At 38.1% G+C, this 22,400-nt stretch overlaps 1 protein-coding gene across 1 annotated transcript; it reads left to right on the top strand.

The window, feature by feature from the left end:
- The first annotated feature begins 1,751 nt into the window (after positions 1 to 1,751).
- LOC140229624 (G protein-coupled receptor 137Ba-like) lies at positions 1,752 to 16,801 on the top strand. The gene is given in 7 exon segments (XM_072309874.1): positions 1,752 to 2,255; positions 6,007 to 6,139; positions 6,142 to 6,294; positions 10,842 to 10,985; positions 14,009 to 14,133; positions 15,099 to 15,220; positions 16,304 to 16,801. Coding segments are annotated over 7 exon segments (1,284 nt in total). The 5' UTR covers positions 1,752 to 1,838; the 3' UTR covers positions 16,494 to 16,801.
- Positions 16,802 to 22,400: the final 5,599 nt, after the last annotated feature.

Genomic DNA, 22,400 nt, shown 5'->3' on the forward strand with positions numbered 1-22,400 from the left:
CACTGTCAAAATTCGGGCTATAATTCCCCAAGCAGGCTGTTTCGAGCTGATGAAGATGCACATTCGCAATATAAGTATTTTCCCAGACCGCAAAATATCCCGCTAGTTTGAACTTCGGGCTGATGAAGACATACAGTCTTATAAAGTCCTCCCGCTTGAAATATGCTTGAATGGTTTCACCGGGTATTTACAAGACCTCAGGCCATAGAAGGTTTTTAAAGGTAATACAGAGAAAAATACAAGTAGATTTCTATGAGAGATACTGGCAGAATAGAAGTGTAGAATACATTTAAAATAGCCTTTTATTTGTCCCTGAAAAACTGGATACATGTGACAAGAAAAGGGTGAAATTGAAATAAAAAGATCCTGTTGACTTCACTAATTTTTTTCCTCCCAGCTTTAAGTCAGTTAACAGTGATGAGTCATCATCTCTAGGTCACTGAATCCCAGTTTGTTTGTTATGTATGGAGCTGAAACCCTGTAACCTGAAGTACTATACATACCAGGCAGTGGTTTTCTACTAGTACTAGTAGTCTGTCAGGCTGGACTTAAAGACATTACTAAACTATTGGAGCACAGATTGTCAGCACTGCTAATAGTTGCGGCTATACATCATTCATTTTAAACTTGCAGTACTGTACCAGCATGGCTGGTTTTGCTGTCATTGGCATAGTCACTCATCTGGTATTTTTCCACTTGACTTAGGTCTGGTATCTGCGTGTATGTAGCCAGAATTACAGAGACTTTTTTTTTTTGGGGGGGGGGTGTTACATTTTTTCCCCTTTCTGTAAAGAAATATGCAAATATCAGACAAGATTTGAACATGCACTTTTGGCACAGTATTAAAGTCCCTAAGCAATGTCTCAAAGATCTACAGCACTGATGGTAAATAATATTTTCCACAGCATGTTGAGTACTTGTGGTATAGACATTAGTAGGCATTAGACAGCTTTGTAGCTGAAAGATTGAAAGATTTGGGTCTTTAAAGGATGGTCCCATTTTCGGAAGGACTCAATATAGTTCCTTAATTAAAAAAAAAAAGAAATACATAGATGCTGATTGATTTTAGCAAGAATCTTCCTGAGGGGCAGGGACATTCATTCATTTATCTCTTATTGGTCTGTGATGGAACATCGAAATGTTGTTTCCATTGACATTACAATTGTACAATAATCAAGAAAATACAAACACATCTCATATATCACAATTACATATAATCTCAGTGAAAAGTATGTTCAATGAACGCAAACAGCACCCTACAACACAATCATACACAGACAATATATGATTTCTTTAACTCTATATACAATGTAGTGTAGAAGCTACTTTGACCCTTCCCAGGCCCCAGAATTTTGAGTTTGCAGGCTAATGATATGCAGAGTAAGATTTTAATGGTGATCTTCCTGCTGGGCTACTACTACAGTATCTAAATTGGCTAAAACACTGCAAATTTCACACTATCATCTCTCCAACTGGCAGATACTTCTTAAGAATGATGCATTGTAGAGGTAGTGAACAGTCAATTAATGTCATATCATTAGTTTGAATTTATCTCAAAGCTGTGATGAGCATCATATCCCCCCCCCCACTTGTTTTATTACATTGTACATTCAATACAAATCTGTGCCCGTGGGTTTGTAAGTTTTCCTGTAAATGTCTGAATTACAGAAAAACAATATCTTAACGTGTGTACTCATAAAACACTTTGTGGTTTATCTTTTATTGACATTGTATTTTTATATCAGATCAAATTGACAGGATGGATCGAAAGGTCAGTCTAGGACCCTGAGGCAAGTGAGGTAAAGTTTGGCGGCAGAACTTTGTATCCTATAAATATAATGCAAGCCAGGGAGTCATTTATGGCTGCACTGCCGATAGACCGCCCACCGCCATCGGGGCCCGGGTGGGTGTCGCCTTTGCCCGTCACAACGCGTGCCATGCAGCCCATCATCGAAGCCAATCTCGAGCGCTCCCTGGCGATCACCTTCATCATCCTGTACGGGCTGCTCTTCGTCATCATCTACGTGCAGCTCTTCTTGATCCTGTACTATGGCCACAAGCGCTTCAGCTACCAGACCGTCTTTCTCTTCCTGTGCCTCTTCTGGTCGGCGCTGCGAACGACTCTCTTCTCGTTCTACATCCTGAACGCGGGCGAGGTGGACGAGCTGTGCTTTGTCCTCTACTGGCTCCTGCTGGGGTTCCCCGTGTGCTTACAGTTCACAAGCCTGTGTCTTCTCATCCTTTACTTTGCACAGGTGAGTGCTATTGTGCATAGTTACATGCTTGAACATGTGCAACCACAAGTAGTCATAAAGTCGTAAAGTCACCCAAACAGACCTTCTGTCATGTTTGCATTTACCTGAGGAAAAGATTTCATTAGAATGTGGGTATCGATGTCATATGATATAACTCAAGTTTGCGCTTCCTCAGGTAGATGCTGTCTTGGCTACCTTGATCGATGTGAAGGTTTTCACTTCCAGAAGCACATTTGTGACTGTGAAATAAACAAAGTTAAGAATCAATCCATCTAGTCTTCAGTGGCATCTTAAAGATATTGGACTGAGATTTTGGTGTCTGGTACTTTCACAGCCAAGCAAACTAAAGTTGTATACAGAGTTCCATCACAGATGTCAAGACACACAACTCTATCAGAGTTTATACCATCTTGACTCAAATAGACAAGCGAATGAAAGATGACACTAAACCCAGCCTCTTATAAACAACTGACATCACCACAGCAGTGGTGTTTATAAACACTGGCACTGCCAAGAGTGAGTGGAGACCATGCCTGAACTCTGGCTAGAAGCAGGGAGCAATTGCTTTGAAAAGCAAAAATCTGTCTGACAATTGGCACCTCCACGATAGAGATACACAATGTACCTATGAAGTAACCCAGCGGATGAGATCATAGTTTATTGTTCCTAAAATGATTGCCAAATTTATCATTATATGCTGTATTGAAGACCAAAAATTAATTATTCAGTGGATATTGCATGGGGTTTATCCCTTTTTTCTGTTGAAACGGATGTATCAATGCTGGTGAAATCAAGAGTATGCATAGCTATTGACATATTATTTGTATGTACAATGTATAAATTGAAACCAAAATCACTTAAGTTTTGGCGTTGGGAGCTTCACTTTGCAAATGACTCCAGACTTTTGCCCCTGGTTTTGTTCTCGAGACTTTATTGAACAACAACTGAACTAGTGTTGTGTTTTTTCTTTTGTTTCGCTTGTGTGTGCACATGTATGTGTTTTGTTTCTTTGTAAAAACTTGTGGGTACATTAATTAGGCACGATCTTTCACTCTCAGTTTTTTATCATATCCTGGCTAAACGGATAACATTGACTGACCTACACATTATATCTTTAAGAATTTGTGTGTACATGATTAGGCACGATCTTTCACTCCCAGTTTTCTATCATATCCTGGCTAAATGGATAACATTGACTGACCTACACATTATATTTTAAAAATCTTGTGGGTACATAATTAGGCACGATCTTTCACTCTCGGTTTTCTATCATATCCTGGCTAAACACATAACATTTACTGACAGATCTACACATTGTATATTCCTCTGTTTTTCTTGATGACATATTTCATGCATTCAATTCATGTGGCTGAAAGACAATTCTGATATTTAGCAGGACCAGCAGAACTGGTTCACACTCTTGCCTACAGGTATTTTTTAAAAATGCACACTAGAAAACCTGTGAATGTTCTGCCCCAGGAGTGTTTTATCACATTTTTTTTTTTCGGGGGGGGGGGGGGGGGGGGAGGAAGGAACATTGATCCTTGACCCTACCACCACCCTCCCCCCCCCCACACACACACACACACATACTCACACCAGTCACATAGTACATGTACATGGCCCCTGTTTTCAATGTACCAGGTAGATTGCACAAGAAGAACATAATGTTGATTGCAGCAGTTCTTGCAAAGCAAACATGCTCAAGTTTTTATTTGTTTTGAATGTTCATAAACAGCTTTACATTTATTGAATATGTAGAGGTATCATAGCTCTGTTTTCTACCTTTCATCAGTGAGTTTATAGATACCTACATGTAGTTAGCTGGACTTTGCACACTGTATACACTAGTGTGTTTACTTCCCAGTGCAGAAATTGTATTTTGCTATGTACATGTACAATATGTGCAAGTGAGACTTTAAAGCTGTCTCAAGTAACAGGCAGGGCTCGACACTAACGGTGGCCCGGTGGCCCAGGGCCACCAAAAAATGCAAGTCGGGCCCCCCAAAATTTCAGAAATGAAGAATTTGGTGGCCTGATTGGGCCACCAAAAAAGGTCGGATGTTTGCCTTTGGGCCACCAAAAATAAAAGTTAGTGTGGAGCCCTGTAATAGGGTTATTGACCAACAGGTTCAAGTAGATTTTGTGCATTTTTTAATGATTTTTAGATATCTACCTACAATGTACCCCTGTGCCACACTGTTAGAGCCACTTTTAGTTTTGGTAACTTGTAGATTATATCTTCTGTATTCATTGGGAAAAAAAAAAAAAGAAACCTTGAATACAATACAGTGAGCTGACCATTAGAATTATGAAAAGAGGGTGTAATCTAGATGGCATTTTGTTCCTCATCTTGTATGATATAGTGTACCTTTATGCCTCAGTCATGACACACTGGTAAAGACATAATATTTAACTTAATGTTTTATATACATGCATTGACATTAATACTAGTTTCTTTTAAACTTTGATGTCAAAGCGATGTGGTTTGTGTCATACACTGTATATGAGACAAATGATGATTTTAAAAAAGGGTATAAATTACTCCTCGAGAAAATAAAAAAGTGAAAGTCAATTATTTGTGGTCAGAGTACCAAGTGAATTCTCAATGTGAATAAATAGGTCTGAAATGTTACACTGTACAACATGTATGTACTGTACGAGATACGAGATGATTTGATTAAGCTCATTATGATTGCCAAGAAGGTTCAATAGATGTCAGTGCTGCACTTCTAATATTTCAAGTCTCCAGTTTATTTTGCATCTTTTAAAAGATATGGCAACAACAAAATACAGCAACATCAATTAGAAATGTGAAAGGAATACAAAATATGTTATAACATATCATATAGAATCATAACACAATATTTACATTTATAACTCATTTCAGTCACCAACTTGTGTTTTGTGCGCAAGGAAGGTAAAACATGTATAAATTTCAGAGGTTTCATTTGTACTCAAATCTGAACCTACAGGCTGCTTCTGTTTTGCAATCAGGCTGGCAGAATAAATTGTTACATGTATCTGTTGGCTGTCGTGAGAAACGTAACTTGCATGTGCGCAAATAAGCCTCCATTCAGAGTAGCTTCGAATTTGAAATATAATAACCATACATTGTGGATGTACGGTATTTAAACCTTGTAGTATTACATTGCACTTCAGGAACTTTGCACTCAGAAGTTTCTGTCAATCCTTGACCCAGTGAGACCACACGCATGGCTCCACATTTCCTGTTTGCACTCACCAAAGCTTAGACATTGAAGAATTGGTCTCTTTGTTTTTCGTTACATAAAGATGTTCCTTTACTAGGGCCATGTGAGATTACGAGGTGGACTGTCGAGTCAGAAAGATATGGTTGTGTTATAATTGCATCACCAGTGATTATTTTTCATTCAGTGTGTGCCCAAAATGTTGCGTGGGGTTCAAATTATCATTGTGAATGAGATTTGATTTTACATATATGTTTAAATTTCAGGAAAAAAGGTAGATGGTGCTGATTGATTAAGATTTTAACAAAAGCAGGAAAAAACATACAAACATGCCAATTTGAAAGGAAAACAGGAACTTTTGTTTTCTAACATGTGTTGCCAATTTATAAATCTATTGTATTGTCAGCTGATTTTGATGGAGCACAAAAAAGCACATCTGACAGTCTTTGAATATTTGAATATTCTGCTTGAAGTCTCATGCCAGTCAAATGTCACTGTCCGTACATTTCTTGCCCCCTTCCCCCTTCCCCCCCCCCCCCCAGGTCATTTTAAAAGCACGCATACGGTATGAGCCAGACCAGCACCACCGTCGCTACAAGTGGCGGCTGCGCCTGGCGATAGTCCTCCTCCCGCTGATCTTCACCCTCATCAACCTCATCTCGGGCATCCTCATTAAGGTCTCTCCTCGGAGGGGGGCAAGCACGCGACCCTGACGACTCGGGTCATCCTCAACGAGGGCCTCTTTCTGTTTGCGGCCATCTGGCTCTCCGTCTGCATCTGGAAGATCACCCACATGACGTCGGCCAACATCCTCCTCGAGGCGAGGGTAGGTAACAGTGTCAGGGTGCCCTTTGACAGGCAGATAGTGTAACTTTATGGGCAAGTCTCGAGTCTTACCCTGCACCATAATGAGCAGATTATGTAACATAATGAGCCAGCCTGGGTATTCCTACCATGCACATTAATAAGCAAAACAAAAGTAACATGGGCAAGTCTCAGTAGTCTTACCATGCACCGTAATGAGCAGAATAGGTAACATGGTGGGCAAGCCTCAAGAGTCCTACCATGCACCTTTGTTAGCAGAATAAAATAACATCATGGGCTAGTCTCGAGAGTCCTACCATCACATGCACATCAATGAACAGCATAAGGTAACATCATAGGCTAGTCTCAAAAAGTCCTACCATGTACCTAAATGAGCAGAATAAGGTAACATAATGAGCAAATCTTAAAAGTCCTACCATGCAACTTAGTGAGCAGAATAATGTAACATAGTGAGCAAGTCTTTATAGTCCTGCCATGTACCTTAATGAGCAGAATAAGGTAACATAATGACCAAGTCTTAATAGTCCTACCATACACTTTCATGAGCAGAATATAGAAAATACATAGTTGTACTGTTGTTTCTGTTTCGTTTTTATGCCTCCGCCACGAAGTGGTGCCGGAGGCATTATGTTTTCGGGTTGTCCGTCCGTCCGTCCTTCCGTCCGTCCGTAATGAATTTTGTGGACAAGGTAACTATCGAAACCTGTTGAGGTATCCTAATGAAACTTGGCATGTATGTGTATTAGGGGGTGAAGTTGTGCCTATCAACTTTTGGGTGCAAATGCTCAAGGTCAAAGGTCAAAAGGTCAGGGTCAAATACATAAAATTTCACTATTTCCACCATATCTATTGAATGCCTGAAGATATTTTCTTGAAACTTAGTGTATACATGTTTTACCCAATTAAGATTCTCTGGTGAAAGTTTGGGTCATGAGGTCAAAGGTCAAAGGTCAAAAGGTCAGGGTCAAATACATAAAATTTCACTATTTCCACCATATCTATTGAATGCCTGAAGAGATTTTCTTGAAACTTAGTGTATACGTGTATTACCCAATTAAGATTCTCTGGTGAAAGTTTGGGTCATGAGGTCAAAGGTCAAAGGTCAAAAGGTCAAGTAAAAATATTAAAACTTCTTTTTTTTTTTTCTCCGTACCTTGGAAAATTGTTCAAGGTATCTTCATGGAACATAGTATACACATACATGTACTGACTGGAAGTGATTATCTAATGAATGTAGGGTTCATGGGGTCAGGGGTCAAAGGTCAAGTGCAAGACTTCAAAATTTTACTATTACCCTCATATTTATGCAATGCCAGCAGGGTTATTTTTTTACACTTGGTGTATGCGTGTGTAACCTAATAGAAATTCTCTGGAAAGTTTTTTTTTTCTCTTTTTGCCTCAAAGGTCCAAAAGGTCAAAGATCAAGTGAAAGTGCTGAACTAACTTTTTCCTCCATATCTCGGAAGTGGCTCAAGTTACCTTGAAACTTAGTACATATTATGCATGTTCTACCTGAAAGTAATTATCTTATGAATTTTAGGGTCAAGGGCCAGATGAAAATGGTAACAATTTACTATTCAATTCAGAAATTGTACTTATTCTCCACACCTGTACCTTGAAAATTACTCAATGCCTAAATGTATGAATGGGTCAAATGAAGTCCTTAAATCCCTAGATACATGCTCTCCTATTCATCCAATTAAACCTACGTCAAGGAAGGTGAACATTCAACACATTTGTGACAAACTTGTCATTCCAATATTTTGCCAATTTTGTGAAAATGTAATCACACAGTGTCCACATGTACTATCTAGACCTATTGGGAAAATCATGCATTATGGCGGAGGCATACCAGTCGCCAAAGCAACATTTCTAGTTTTAAATGATATGATATGACTTTGGAGGATGCTCTAGTTCATACTATTACAATCCAAATATGTTGTCTTGAAATGGGCCGCTACAAGTAATCACCAATTTTCTTGTTATCCTAGACTTTCAAGGGAAAATGAGATTGTACTAATTACTGCTGTAATTTTAATTCACACTGCATCAGCCAAGAGTTTGGTTTCATATTTGGAGGAACTATGTACTCCACTTCCCCAGCTTTCATATGACTGATGATAACGGTAGGCCTCAATGAAGGTTCATGATGGACAGTTAAGACAGTTTAGAAATAGCTATTGCAATTTACTTTCTTCATCGGTACATGTGGGAGGCCGTCCATAAATTACACCCAAAAAAATCTCACTTCCTTGTACAATATCCTTTATGTAATACATACTAACTGCATGAATGGTACATGCAACTACATTTGCATCCCCTCACTTCCTATTCCATAAAAAAGAATGTGTCATACCATTTTGACTCATTCAACCTCGGTGATGACCATTGCAGATTTTTAGTTCAACAAGTTTTAACTCTGAAAAGCTTTGCCATGCCTAAAAAATTCCAGAGTGCCAACAAAAACCATGTATATAAAATATTTACATGTACTGTACCATGTACTTCCAGGAAGAGGCACAGGAATAACGTCTTATCCAAAAAAAAAAAAAAAAAAAAAAAAAAAAACACTTCTGGGAATCAAACACTTTCCAGAAATTGTTGATATGAAGGCGTGAACATGCATTGTTTTTCCTGGTAGAAGTGTATGATGGCCTCTCATTGTCACAAATTGCGTTATAATTTTCAGTATGTTCAGATGTAAAATTACAAGTTTCTAGTATGACACAGCAAAATGCAAGTCAAAACAAGCACAGTCAAGAAATCTGTTCTGAATCCATGTTTTAATGATTGAGAGGGAATGCTGCTGCTTCTTTTTTTTTTTCTTTCCTTTTGATGTAAAGGCATAATTTACCATATGCAGATGAAACAAAAACCCAGCATTAGTGCTTAAAATAGTTCTAAAATGTGAGTTGGGGATAGAAACAACCACTGTAAAAATTTGAATCCGTATGACACAGAATGTTTCCAGACTAAACCGTCTACAGTTATGATTTAATGAGAAAACTACTGATATCTCCTTGTATTTTAGGCTTTATTGCAAAAGTATTATATGTGACCCGCTACAACAAAAGGATCCGAAAGTCGGGGGCGGACAATTTTCTGAAACTGGCATGACATTATTCCCTTACTCTTCTTCTTTAATTTCATATATAGCACAACTCACAAAAGTACGCGGTTGCGAAGATATTGATGATTTGTAAGCACATGTCAAGTGGTTGAGGAAATCAGAGTTTCGAGAAAAACGCCTTCAAAGTTTCCCTTCCGACGCTATCACGATCAAGGGGAGGCGAGACAGTTTTCACCGCTTGACAATAGAAGGCACGCTCCTAGCGACCTCCACGATGTTCATTCAAGCTTAGCGCCAGCGGTTACGCACGACCAATCAGTAATCAGAATGCCACGCACTGACCAATAAGATCACTCCCTCGTTGCTAGGGGCGGAGTCTAGCTGCGGCACTAAATCCAAATCTTCGGACACGTTTCTGTTTCGTTGAAAGTCGGAAAATCATGGCTGATATCTTGCCTTTCCTTTCATCATTTAGCTTCGAAATTTCGGCAGAAGATAGACAAAAACATACACTACAAAATTATGCCGAAAACAGAAATTCACTGGTTTTGACCAATTTTGATGATGTGACTTCAAACTCGATTTTCTCGGCTCAGCCGTCAGCGACTTTAGGATCCTTTTGTTGTAGCGAGTCACATATAGTAGTAGGATGTTTTGTAATACAACAGACCTACACATATGCATCAAATGTGATATCTTGAACATTTTTCAAATCACTGCTCCCAAAGGTAAACAGTACGTTTAATAGTTAGATAAATATGATATTCATATTCACATTTTCATTCCTCTTCCCCAAAGGATGCTACAGGTATGATTTTGACAGGTTGTAACAAGACCTATAAGCTATGACACTGTCAGCTATTACATTTTTTGTTGTGCTGAGAGAGTTTAATGTCTATTTAGTGGTCAAGATCTATAAACTTTATTTTAAAACATGAATGGAAAGCCACATACTTTGGCAGAATGTAGTGATTTTGAGAGAAGGAGGTTTCTCAGTTGACTGTGCATGGTAGTCAGATTACTGTGGGCAAAGTTGTTTGCATGTACCGTAGCAATCTAATATTCAGATATTTGCAGAGTGTTGGAAATTATGAGACTCATTCTTGGGATTTGTATTTGTGATTTAAACTACAAAAAGGATAAATTAGTCAGCTTGAAATGCACAAGAAAAGAGTCATTCATGTGGTCACTTGTGGCACACTAGAACTGCCTAGATCACTTCTGATGTCACTGCAAAGTTAGTGTGATTGCAAGCAGTATTTTACTCTTGCTTGCCCACAAGGGAAGAGTAGAGCTAATTCATTTGTGTCCAACCCACAAGGGATGCATGTAAAATAGCATTTCTCCTCTGTCTTCGTTTCATCCCATCTTCTGACTTTTGCTTTTAAGTTGAACTGCTGCAGAACTCACCCCCATCTCAATTTTTGTGTGAATTATTCGTGTTTGTTTTACTTACTGTTTCTCTGTCTATCCATATTACAGGGACGACGGTAGGTCAGGCGTGTGTTGCGTGTGTGGTCATCATACTGCTCTACGTCAGTAGAACGGTCTATAACATCATTGCTGTCTCGTGGGTCCGGTGCCCGTCCTTCGGCTACACGTGGATGAATGTGAACGACCAGGTCAGTAGCTGGAGCTTGTTACTTGCCGTGTCACTGTTCTATTAAAAATGTGCTCATTATTAGAAGCCATCGTCTGTTGTAAATGCTGCAGGAATTATGAACTAAGGTAGATTCTCTTCAGTGTTGATGCCATCGAAATCTCAGTGAATTTCAAGCACATAGTATGCTGGCAAGAACAACTCATTCTTCTTGCCCTTGGCATACTGTGTGGATATACAACCAGTAAGAATCCACAAACAGAACATGCAAGAAAGCATTCCGAATAATTGCACCTTTAACCCCTAAAAAGGCTGGGGGATGGGGTTGAGTCAACCCCCTCGGCGTTTTTCACGACTATTCCGCCGCACGAATTTTTTTTTTACTGCGCCGTTCGCCGACTTTTTACTTTCAAATCTCGTGCATCTTTTGACACCATTTTCGCGAAAATTGCGCATACAGTTACGACGCTGCACGACCTTTTATACATGCCTGTCAGACCAAAAATGGCTCAAAATGTGATTTTGTGTATAAAGTTCATGCAAATGGAGTTTTCTCACCTTATTCATAAAGATATGATTATTTTCACTTTCATAGGCTGAAACCAGTTAATTTTAGCATAATTATGCTTGAAAAAGGTTCTGTAATAATTTTGTGGAAAAAAGAATGATAAAACAAAAGGTCGAAAAAAAAAACAAAAGTTTATAAGAAATTCATAAAACAATAAAATACATAAGAAATTAAGTTTGATACCAGATTTTTTTTTTCAAATGCATTGTTAGGAATGCTACAAAGAATGTTATCACCAAAAATTGGGATTTCAGGAACTTTGCTTTCTGATTTAGAGCAAAATGTATGATTTTTTTAATGCATATATTATCATAATTAATATAATGAAAATGTCAATTTCTTTCTATATAGCATGGCAGATTGCACCACAGGTAATGCATGTGCCAATTTTCATGGCGATTGGGTGATCAACGGCCAAGACCCCCCCCCCCCCCCCCCCTTTGGCCACAGAACACCCCAAAAAGCCTGACCTGGTTAGGGTTAAATGCACATGATGCAGGTCAACAGATAATATCAGATGTCACATAGCAGAACCTCACGAATATTCATGCTATTATATTGCATTCACACTCCATATCTGGCAAATAGCTTACTCACAAGAAATTAAACATGGAAATATATTTTATAGGTTTTCATAGATGTGTGAAAGCTTACAGTATTTGACAGCAGGTGTGAATGCTGTGTACCTGCATGTGTAGTTTCCATGATGTATAACCTTTCAGGGAACTTGTAAGTCATTGTCATTTCTCCTGAGTTTAAAACTTGTTAGTTTGGGTTTTTTCTTGTTGTTTTTTTAGGTGAAAACACTCTTAACAGTATGATTTTGCTCAGCTGTGATCTTGCTACAAAATACGACTGGGGTGAAATATGTAATAGGAATGAGTTGCCGGTTGGATATATGCTTGTTGTGAAGGAATGATTGGTGAGGGGCCCAGCACTATGGGGCCTGGGCTTTGAAGTGTCATACGTTCAGTTTCAAGTTACACTCGAACATATCAAATGTTTGGTGACTTTCCTACACAACGCAATCTAATAAGGGAGATTTAGGCTTCTTTTTTTCCTTTCTTTCTTTCTTTTTTCATTGTATTGTTGGATTTTTGTTCTTTTAATGGTGTAGGAGTTTTTTTCTCTGTTTTATATTTTTGAGGTCTGGGATGAGGAAGCTTTTTTTCAGCTCATTTCCTGTTGATGTGAGATATCTAAAAGAAATCAGGGTGTTATTTATAGAGTCATAGAAACCCCTGGTTGTCTGTCTGTAGGTTATTTGTTCCCTGCTTGGGACACATGTGGTAAACCTGTTGTTTGGCTTCACACGCTTCCTGTAGTCTATCAGGTTTTCCTCTCCCGCTGAGTCAGTGTAAGGGATGAGCGAATGTTTTGTGGGGGGGGGGGGGGTTTGGTGATGGATGAAATGTGGCTTAAATTTAGGAAGTTGTTTGTTTATTCTGGTAAAAAATAAGTGATAGCAATTGGAGTCAGGACATTGTGGTATCTGATTGATTTCACGAAATTGGTGCATTTATTTTATTTTATTTTTTTACATAGTCACTGCATTTCTTGGAAATTTGATCTACATTTGATGACCAGAAAGTGAGAAAAGTAACAATTTCTTGTTTGGTCATGTGCCTGTTGAATGGTACAGATTCAAAGGGATTTTTATTCTTTTTTTCAATATGTCATGTAGACAAAGTATTTCATTCAGTGAAGAGTATGTCTAGTTTTAGAATCTGTCCCAAATGGTAATGCCAAGTCTCTCATTTAGCTGTCTCCTGCAAGTTGTTTTAAAATCAAAGAAAGGAAAGCGAAGCAAAATGGCGCATTTTAATGGGAAGGTCTTCCTGAAATATATGACTCCCTGTTTCACCCATGGCTGGACTCATTCAAGCCTTGTGTGTAACTGTTAGAAAACAAAATTAGTAGATGTTGCACAATTTCTGCAATGCCCCCTATGAAAATATTGTGCAACACTGAGATGAAAGTAAAAGCTTTTGAAGACAGTCAGTGCAAGAACAAAACTTGACTACCAGATAGCTGAAATGCTTCTTGTTTTAGAAAGGAAGTAAAACAAAATCAAAACTGGATTTTGTAGTACACTGTTCATTAAACTTTATTTTTACTGCTGCACAGGCAGTTTTTTTTTTTTCAGTCTTAATTTTTGCAAGTTGGCTGATATTCAAAAAATCAACAACTCATGAAAGACAAAACAGAACAAATGCTCTGTATGTTCTCTCCAAGATTGTAAATCACTGAATTAAAAAAAAAAAAAAAAAAAAATCATTTCTTATTACATCACCTTGGTTCTTTATTTACATGACTTTAATCCCTTTTCAAAAGTGTTGTACAAGTCCCAATTTATATTTTGTTACCAAAACTAGACCTGTGTTTCAATCATGATGACAAGTATAGTTTGTATTCTTTTTATGTCATGAATAATCTAGCCAGATCTATTTTTATTTCCTCTTGTCTTTCCCCAACTTGCAGCTGATCTGATTAAACTCAAGGGGAATCACTTTGTGGCATTTGGTATTGTTCTCTTCGTCTGGGAATTCTTACCGACATTTATTTTGGTCATATTCTTCCGCGTCAAGAGATTTGCATCGAGAGTGGTGAGGAATAACCATTTTAATATCTAAATAAAGAGGCTACCAGTATAAGCAGATATCATGACTGTAAGAATAGACAAGTTTAGTAACATATTTCAAATTGTGTGCTTTCCTTTGAAATGTGAGTTATTCCCGACAGCTTGAAATTTTGCAGAGATGTAAGGGTTAGAGCAGATACTAAGGTAGTGTCGATTTTTGAATTCTTTTCATGATATTTTTATTCGAGCTGCTACACCTGTATGTTTCAAGTCGATGGATGGCATGATCCCAAGAAGCGGAGAAAAAAGAGAGTCCAGACCGATCGCTTTCAGCTTGAGGCAGAGGTCAAAAGTTCACTCACTTCTAATTCAAACATACCCTCCCGCAAAATTCTGAGGAGATTATAATAGGAAAATATGATTCAGTGTGCAATAAGTCAGGTTCATTGCTATGGCATATGTCATTGCATAAATCAACTATTGGAAGCCCCCCCCCCCCCCCCCCATGGTTGAAATAGACATTACCATGCCATTAAAAAAAACAGCACCAGAACCAAGGAGATCTATAGCATTTGTAATGCAGAAATTCAAGGATATTGATTATATTCTCAGACACATGTCTTTTTTGAGTGATGAATTTCTGTGTCTGAGTTACTGTGAGGTTTGTGTATCTGATATCAGCTAGCCAAATAATGGTCAGTTTCTGGTTCTGTGATTACAAAATCAGGGGCCTGTTTCATAGAACTTGTTATCAGTGACAACTGCCACATTTCTATGACAAATTTTCTCTCAGCCAATCAGATGCAAGGATTTCAGTAGCTTGTCACAGATGACAAGTTTTATGAAACAGGCCCCAGGTTCATGAGTGGGAAGTTTGAAAAGATATGACCATGCCAGTGATCTGCACCATATTATGTTGAAAGTGAAAACTGTGTTCCAGTGTTATGACAGATCCAGAAACAATTACATATTACCCATTCACCCTTACAGAATGTGCCGGAGGTGAAGCCTGGAGCTAAAACGCCATCCAAAGCCTACTTCTTTGACAACCCAAATCGTTACAACAGCGATGACGACTTGACCAAGACATTTAGTACTAACGACACAAGGCAGTAAGTCCAGCTCTGTTTTACTCTAAGCTTCTGTATGATTTTCAACAATAACAACAAAGAAAATTAATCAAAGAAAAGGGCCATTAGATGTTACCATCCAACTTACCACATACAAAGGAAGAGAATAAAAAAAAACCAAGCTACAGTTAAATGGAGATAGGCAATAAGTCGAAACAGCATTGATATGCAGAAGGCATTAAGCAAACTGCGTAGTGCAGTCTTAAGCTGGCTAGTGTTCAAGAAGCTTTTACAAAGTATTTGTGGTGATTCTAAGAGAAATGTATAATGTAAGAGATATATAGAGGTGTATGTGACTTTACAATGACGTATCTTTAAGAAATGTGCCTAATGCACAACTTTTAATGAAAAGGCTTAGCTATACTCGTGCTTATACTCAGTAGACAGTAGAGTATTATTGTGTCAAAAGAGAAAATGTTAAAGGGAAGATAAACCCCAAGAACAATGTGGATTGAGTGAAAGCAGCAACATTAGTAGAACACATCAGTGAAAGTTTGAAGAAAATCGGACAATCGATGCAAAAGTTATGAATTTTCTAAGTTTTGGTGTTGGAACCGCTGGATGAGGAGACTACTAGAGGTTATGACGTATGAGTGGACTACAATATCAAGAAAATATAAAGAAAATACTACAAAAATCCATTTTTCATGAAAATTACAAATTCCATCAACTTGATATTGACATATGTTAAGGGTAGCAATTACTCCCCCTGCTTTCTGAAAGGGTTGGTCCACTGCTCTTTCATAATTCTAGAAAAGTGAATTTTTGTTGAATATCCTTTATATTTTCTTTGTATTGTTGTCCACTCATACGTCATATCCTCTAGTAGTCTCCTCATCCAGCGGTTCCAACACCAAAACTTTAAAAATTCATAACTTTTGCATCGATTGTCCGATTTTTCTCAAACTTTCACTGATGTGTTCTACTAATGTTGCTGCTTTCACTCAATCCACATTGCTCTTTGGGTTTACCTTCCCTTTAATACTAATTTCCAGTGGTGACCATAATTCTATGTGCACACCACATTTCTTGAAATGTCATTCTTTTTTATTTTTGTTAATCCAGCAGTAGCTCAATCAACGACATTTCGTCGCTGACCAACACCCCCCAGAGCGTGCCCAGGATGGGCTATGGTGCATTGATCCGTAGCAGCAGCTACTCAGGCCAGCAGCACCCCATGCCAGGAACTACCCCTCCTCTCCTCTTCTCCAGCAACACCTCGTACTCGGGATACGGCAGCATAAATTATGACTGACCCCTGATTGCGAGTGGCTCTGGACGCAGCAGCCATATTTATAACTGACCGCTTACGCGGCCAGTAATGCGAGACAAAGTACTGCGAATTGACCAGGGTCAAGGAGAGTCAATGAGGGAGGAGATTGGGCGTCCTCTGTGATGCAGAGCAGTGCCAAAAGTACCGACCTTGTCATCCAATATGTCAGATGCAGCAGCATTGCTATGGCAACGGATGACAGTATTCATCTATGGTGGGAGTAGTAAATAAGTGCCAAGTCCAAGGTGATGAGGTGAAGTTTATTCTTCAGTAGAAAAACCCATTGTAAATGTCCCACAGATTGTGTGTTTCCACTGCAGATTTGATATATATGGTAACAGAAGAATTATCAAGAAATTGTTACAAGTATTTCACTGCTTTCTGAATGCACTTCATGTTTTGTGTAACACCTCCGCGAGGTGAACTATTCACTTTTTAATATTCTTTTGGCAGAGACTCCAACTCTCCCGTTTTCGATGGGAGATCTCCCGCCGAAAACCCATTTTTGCAAAATCTCCTGTTCTCCCGCTTGAGATTTAATTTCTCCCGCCCTGGCTCTGTGTCTCCCGTTGGAAAGGATTTCTTACTTATTGCTATTGTATGTTGAAAAAAATAAGCCTTAGATAGCACCAGAGAGCATGTAGAACCCTAGGAACTTCGCGCTTCGCACACATCAACTTGGAGTCTCTCGTTTGCTAGGGGTTTCAGGCGGGAGAATCTCCTGATCAGAAGGTGCTTTGGGTTGGAGTCTCTGTTTTGGTCCTCAAGACAGAGTTTTAGCACAATGTTTGACAGTGCAGTTAAGCCCCAAACAATTCAGTGATGTGTGCAACCACAAGTTAAACTTCTTTCACTTCTGAGAAGAAACATTGAGTTTTCAAGCAATGGGTTTGATGGCATAGATTATTTGTCTCAAGTTGCCAATGCCTTCTTTTAGCGCATCTTACCAAACTTTCACAAGACCTGCCAATCAAAGCTTACAAAGCTCCACGACACACACACACACAAAAAAAAAAAAACCAGGGATATTTTTCCACCATGTTGTTTCTGGCAAGCAAGTGACAGTTTTTGTAGTATTTTTTGATGCCAGCATACGATATATTTTCGTGTATGCTTCTACAATCACATGCTGTAAGGTTTCTTCCTGGAATTCTGTTTTTATGGGTACCTAGTGGCTGGCATTAAACCACCCATTTGATTATTGTGTGTACCTTTAGCTGCAAAGAACCTTCACTTGAGAGGCATGTCTGCTACTTTAATCTCAGTGCTGGCAAAGGATTTTATCCTCAAATACTGTACTGTATATGCCATATATTTAGCAAGTCTAATTTTTCATGAATTGGGACTTTTCAACAATATTGCGAGTGGTAAAAGTCACGATAGTGAAGTAGAGCAGTGGACGGCGAAATCGGGAAATGCGGTCATCCATTCACACGGCAGGTGCACAAAGACTACTCGACTGTATTATCATGCACCTTGTTCATGTACTGTGTACTACGTACAGGTTCATGTATGCATGCACAGATCAGAGTTAATATCTTTGGATGTTTTTTAATTCATAAATATCTCCTGACCCCTGACATTCATGACAATAAAAACCCCAGAAAATACATGGCGTATAAAGTAATAGCTTGCAAGATAGCACCAGTGAGCACTGAGTTCTTCAGAGCTTTCGGGGCTTCTTATCTACGTTCACACATAGGATGCCACATTTAATACTTAGAGAGGATGTTGATCCGTTGGATTGGATATCCAGAGTCACACTCGAAAGCAGAGGGAACCTAATGGTTGTTTGGAAGTTGGAAAATTGATTTATGTATGTAAAGCCTTGTCGTGTTGTGTTGACCAAAATCACTGGAAGTCTTCAGATTCATACAGTGAAAGTGAAACTGTTAAAGCATTATCATACATGACATTTTTTTGATATGTTATTGACTGGTATTAGTCGGGATGAGATGAGAGTTCAGCTACATCATGTAACATTTGCCATATGTTTCATGTCAGTCAATATTTGTTGGCTGTATGTGGATGCAATGAAAATAGTCATAATTGACAAGTGAATGAAGGGCAATATTCTGTCAGGCATGGCTTCAGCTCAAGCTAAAGTGCAATAAAAGATTGAAATGTTTTGCTGGTGATTGAAAATGTGGAGGGATGAGTAATTGTAGTGGTCTTTGCACTGTCTCACATGGGATGTTGGAACACTTAGACATTCCATTGTTTTCCCCTTCTCTCTAAAGGAAGCAATTTCATGTTTTCCTGAAATGTAAGCACTTGCAACCTGTGGACAAGAAGAATGGATTTGTCACTTCCTTCGATTATTTTTAGACTGTATTCACTCTATACGTTGAGTGTGGCAAACCCGTCAAAATCAATCGGACATTTGATGACAATTCAATGTTGAACACATCTTCTCAGCACTTCTCAGTTCTGTCTTGTTTACCAATACTTCTTGAACAATGAGCAGTGCACATTTGTAGGGATTTACGATAAGAATATAGAGAAAAATATAGCTGGATGTTTCCACTCTTTGGAAGATGTCTACGGTATGCCATCACATATCAGACCATGTGTTAACATTGGTTCAGAGATTGGGTTGCAAGTGATACATTTTTTTACATGAAAAGTATTTTATGATTACCGTGCTTTCCAAACAAGACCAGGGAGGGAGATCATAATTTTCAGGTTGAGATTAACTGTGAGACAAGAAAAAAGTAAAAGGACTGAAGATGAAGTTCGAGAAGAAATCTGAAATAATTTCCCTGTTTTGTGCCCTTTTGTTTGTACCCTGGAGATGGGTATACTCTTGATCTTATTTTGGTTGGCTCTATTAAAGTAAAAAGCAAAAAAAAAAAATCAGAAAGTATAGTCATATCCAGTGATATTGTCAGTGACAAAGCTGCTTATTTAAGATCCAATAGATCTTAATTTGTAATTGGTGTTAGAGCTTTTGCTCATTTCTACTATGTCATGTTTTGTTGGCAAGGTGAATTTAAGGTAAAGCATAGTTTCCATATGCCTGCAGAAAGTTGATATTTGCTCTGAAAGGGAAGGATGTCTACAAGAAATGTATGAAATGACGCTGTGACAACATGATTTTGTTTGGGTGACGATGAAAGTACAAAATATTAGCCAAAAAGGAACGCCAACAGTGTTGCTATCTGAGAACATATCCGAACATGTTTGCCACACAATGTGTTATAATCAATTATTGATAATTGACAAATTGGGCCTATAGCAGTAGCCATCGATCTTCCGCACTGGAGTGAATCGCATGCAGCTTGTTGGGAAATATGATTGCTAGGGCACGATCAATCATCACGCAATATTCTACCTATCCACAATTGAACAGGGAAGGCTCGTCAGGAATAAAGGCAGGGCACGCCAACTTTTATTATTTTACACTTTTGATCTCAAAATACTCCATGACAACTTTCATCCTGGCAAATCGCGTCAGCCAGACAAGTTTCTTGGTAGACCTTTCCAATGTATTGCAAGCAAATTCCTAAAAGATGAATTTTTCGCCCTTCTGAAAACTATGTTATGCCTTTAATGTGGTGCACTGAATGTCTCACCATTACGAAACAGACTTATTTGCCCCTCTTCATCCCTGCCCTACAGAGCTGGAGCAGAGATAATGATTGTGAAGAATTGTTGATCAGAAGTTGTTTTTTTTTACATATTTTGTGGCGGGGCTTTGTTGTATGACCCCTTATCTCAAGTGTGAATCTTTCCTTTTCCACTGCATTTTGCTTTAAAATTGTTGTTATGATTTGTTTGCTTGTCATTTTTGCATGATTGTACCTTGTCATTCTGCATTATTTTGTGTTGTGTTGTTTTGTTTTGTTTTGTTTTGTTTTGTTTTGTTTTGATTCATTTTGTTTTATTTTTGTTTGGTTTTACTTTGTTTGTGATATACCTTGTCATTACTGTGTATTGATCTTTGCCATGGACACTGGATTTTTAAAGACCAAACCGCCCTCCAATGCTTCAAAGTGTAGTATCAAATGTTTGATGATTGAATAATATTATTGATGATAAGTTATTACTTTTATGATTATTATATCATTTTTTTGCCACCTGCTCAAGTAAAAGTGATTTATGCTTGAACATGACACTCTAATTAAAGTAGATCTGTTCTCATCGTATCTATTCAGAATGCACATATGCTATTTGTCTGTGTAGATATTTCTGTGGTATAGCTGTTCATTTGCAGTGCTCAAATGCCAAATAAGTGTATTTATTTTCCATTCTCTGTACTCTATGTAAGTTTGTACTCGACAGGCAGAATGAAATGTTTTTGACAATCATTCCATATCATGAAAGCTCCGAACTGATATTCAGTATTCCCTAAGGAAAAAATTTAAAACAATTTTGCTTTAACACATGTTTCCCATAGACACCTGTCTGAGTATACTCGGGACTAGTCTTCAACGGGTTAGAGTAGAATGTTTTATGGGATTAAGTTTTCAGACTTGGCTAATTCAAGTGAACCTCACTTATTGATAAATTCACAGATAGAGGTATATCTGTATGTATTTGGATATTAATTTTTTATTAAAATAAAGAAATAAAAACTTATTTAAAAAATCCAAGTCCATATCCTGTAGATACCTTAAAATGTAATTGCATAGCTATCAGGGTAGCGTTATTGTTACCATAAAATAATGGCTTTGTTTCACCAACAAGACATCTTTTGTAGGATTTCTGTTCAGCAAGATATTAGGAATCAAAAATATTTGAGATGTAATTTTGAAAAGACTGATGATTTTACACAGTTACGCAGTAATTGATCAATTATTGTTTGTAGTGTATAGTGTTGTGACTTCTCTTGCAAAACTTATTACACTGATTCTTTCTTCTCTGACTTTGTATACAGAGAAATTCTTGTACTATATGTCCCTTTCACAGGAGTTAGATTTTTGTAGTTAAGGTACTATTGAAATTAACCAGTTGATGCCAGCTAATGTAACTTGATATTGATACTGCTACCAACGAAGTCTACAGCCGTTCCTCTCGCAATTTTCCAAGAGACCTTGATGCCCCCCAAACAAGATTCTTTTTTTGCCCATCGGCAAAGAATGGACAGGTTGGTGTAATCCACCTGTGCGATAGCAGTCAAGCAGTGCATGTATCCCCTGTCTATCAACTGCATATACCATCAAACAATGCAAAATATCAATTGGAAGTGAGCTTGTTCCATTTATTTATCTGTTTTATGTATTCTTGTGAAGAGCCCTTATGATTTGCCAGTGTTATGAGGTTCAGCAATGCGTGAGTGGATTGAACTCTGTGACTCTGCAGTTCTGCATTCCATAAACATCTGTGTATGGTACGACATGCTGTATGCATAGATTTAAGACAAAAAGAAATTAAGAAAATTTGATGTAAAAAAAAAAAAAGAGAAATGATTCAAACTTTCAAGATCCAGAGGTACACTGTATTACTGCAGCACAGTGTGGTTCAGGCATATGGCAGTGCAATGTCAAGCCATCAAGTAGTATTGCATAATATAGATGTGCATTTCTAAATTGAGATTTCTAGTACCAAATCTGACCAAAACAAATTCTAAATGGAGGGACAGGAAAGGAGTAAGATAGGAGACATTCTTCACATTGAGAATGGAACTTGACTAGTCCCAACTCATGTATTCTGGACACCTCTTTTCTTTCACCATTTGTATTCAGTGTTTTCTTACCATGCATTCTGGATTAGATCTAGGTTAGCTTTTGTCTCTTTCAGTCAAGTTTTTAAAGTACACTATACTTGACACTTCCTACATGGCTGATTCATCCCCAGTGTTAGCACAGCACCCTTTGAATAGATATTTGTGCTTTTAAATAATCCTTGTGATTTGTGCCACGTGTTATAATCATTGAATTCTGCAGA

The sequence above is a fragment of the Diadema setosum genome, chromosome 1 (genome assembly GCF_964275005.1).
Source record: "Diadema setosum chromosome 1, eeDiaSeto1, whole genome shotgun sequence".
Lineage (NCBI taxonomy): Eukaryota > Metazoa > Echinodermata > Echinoidea > Diadematoida > Diadematidae > Diadema > Diadema setosum.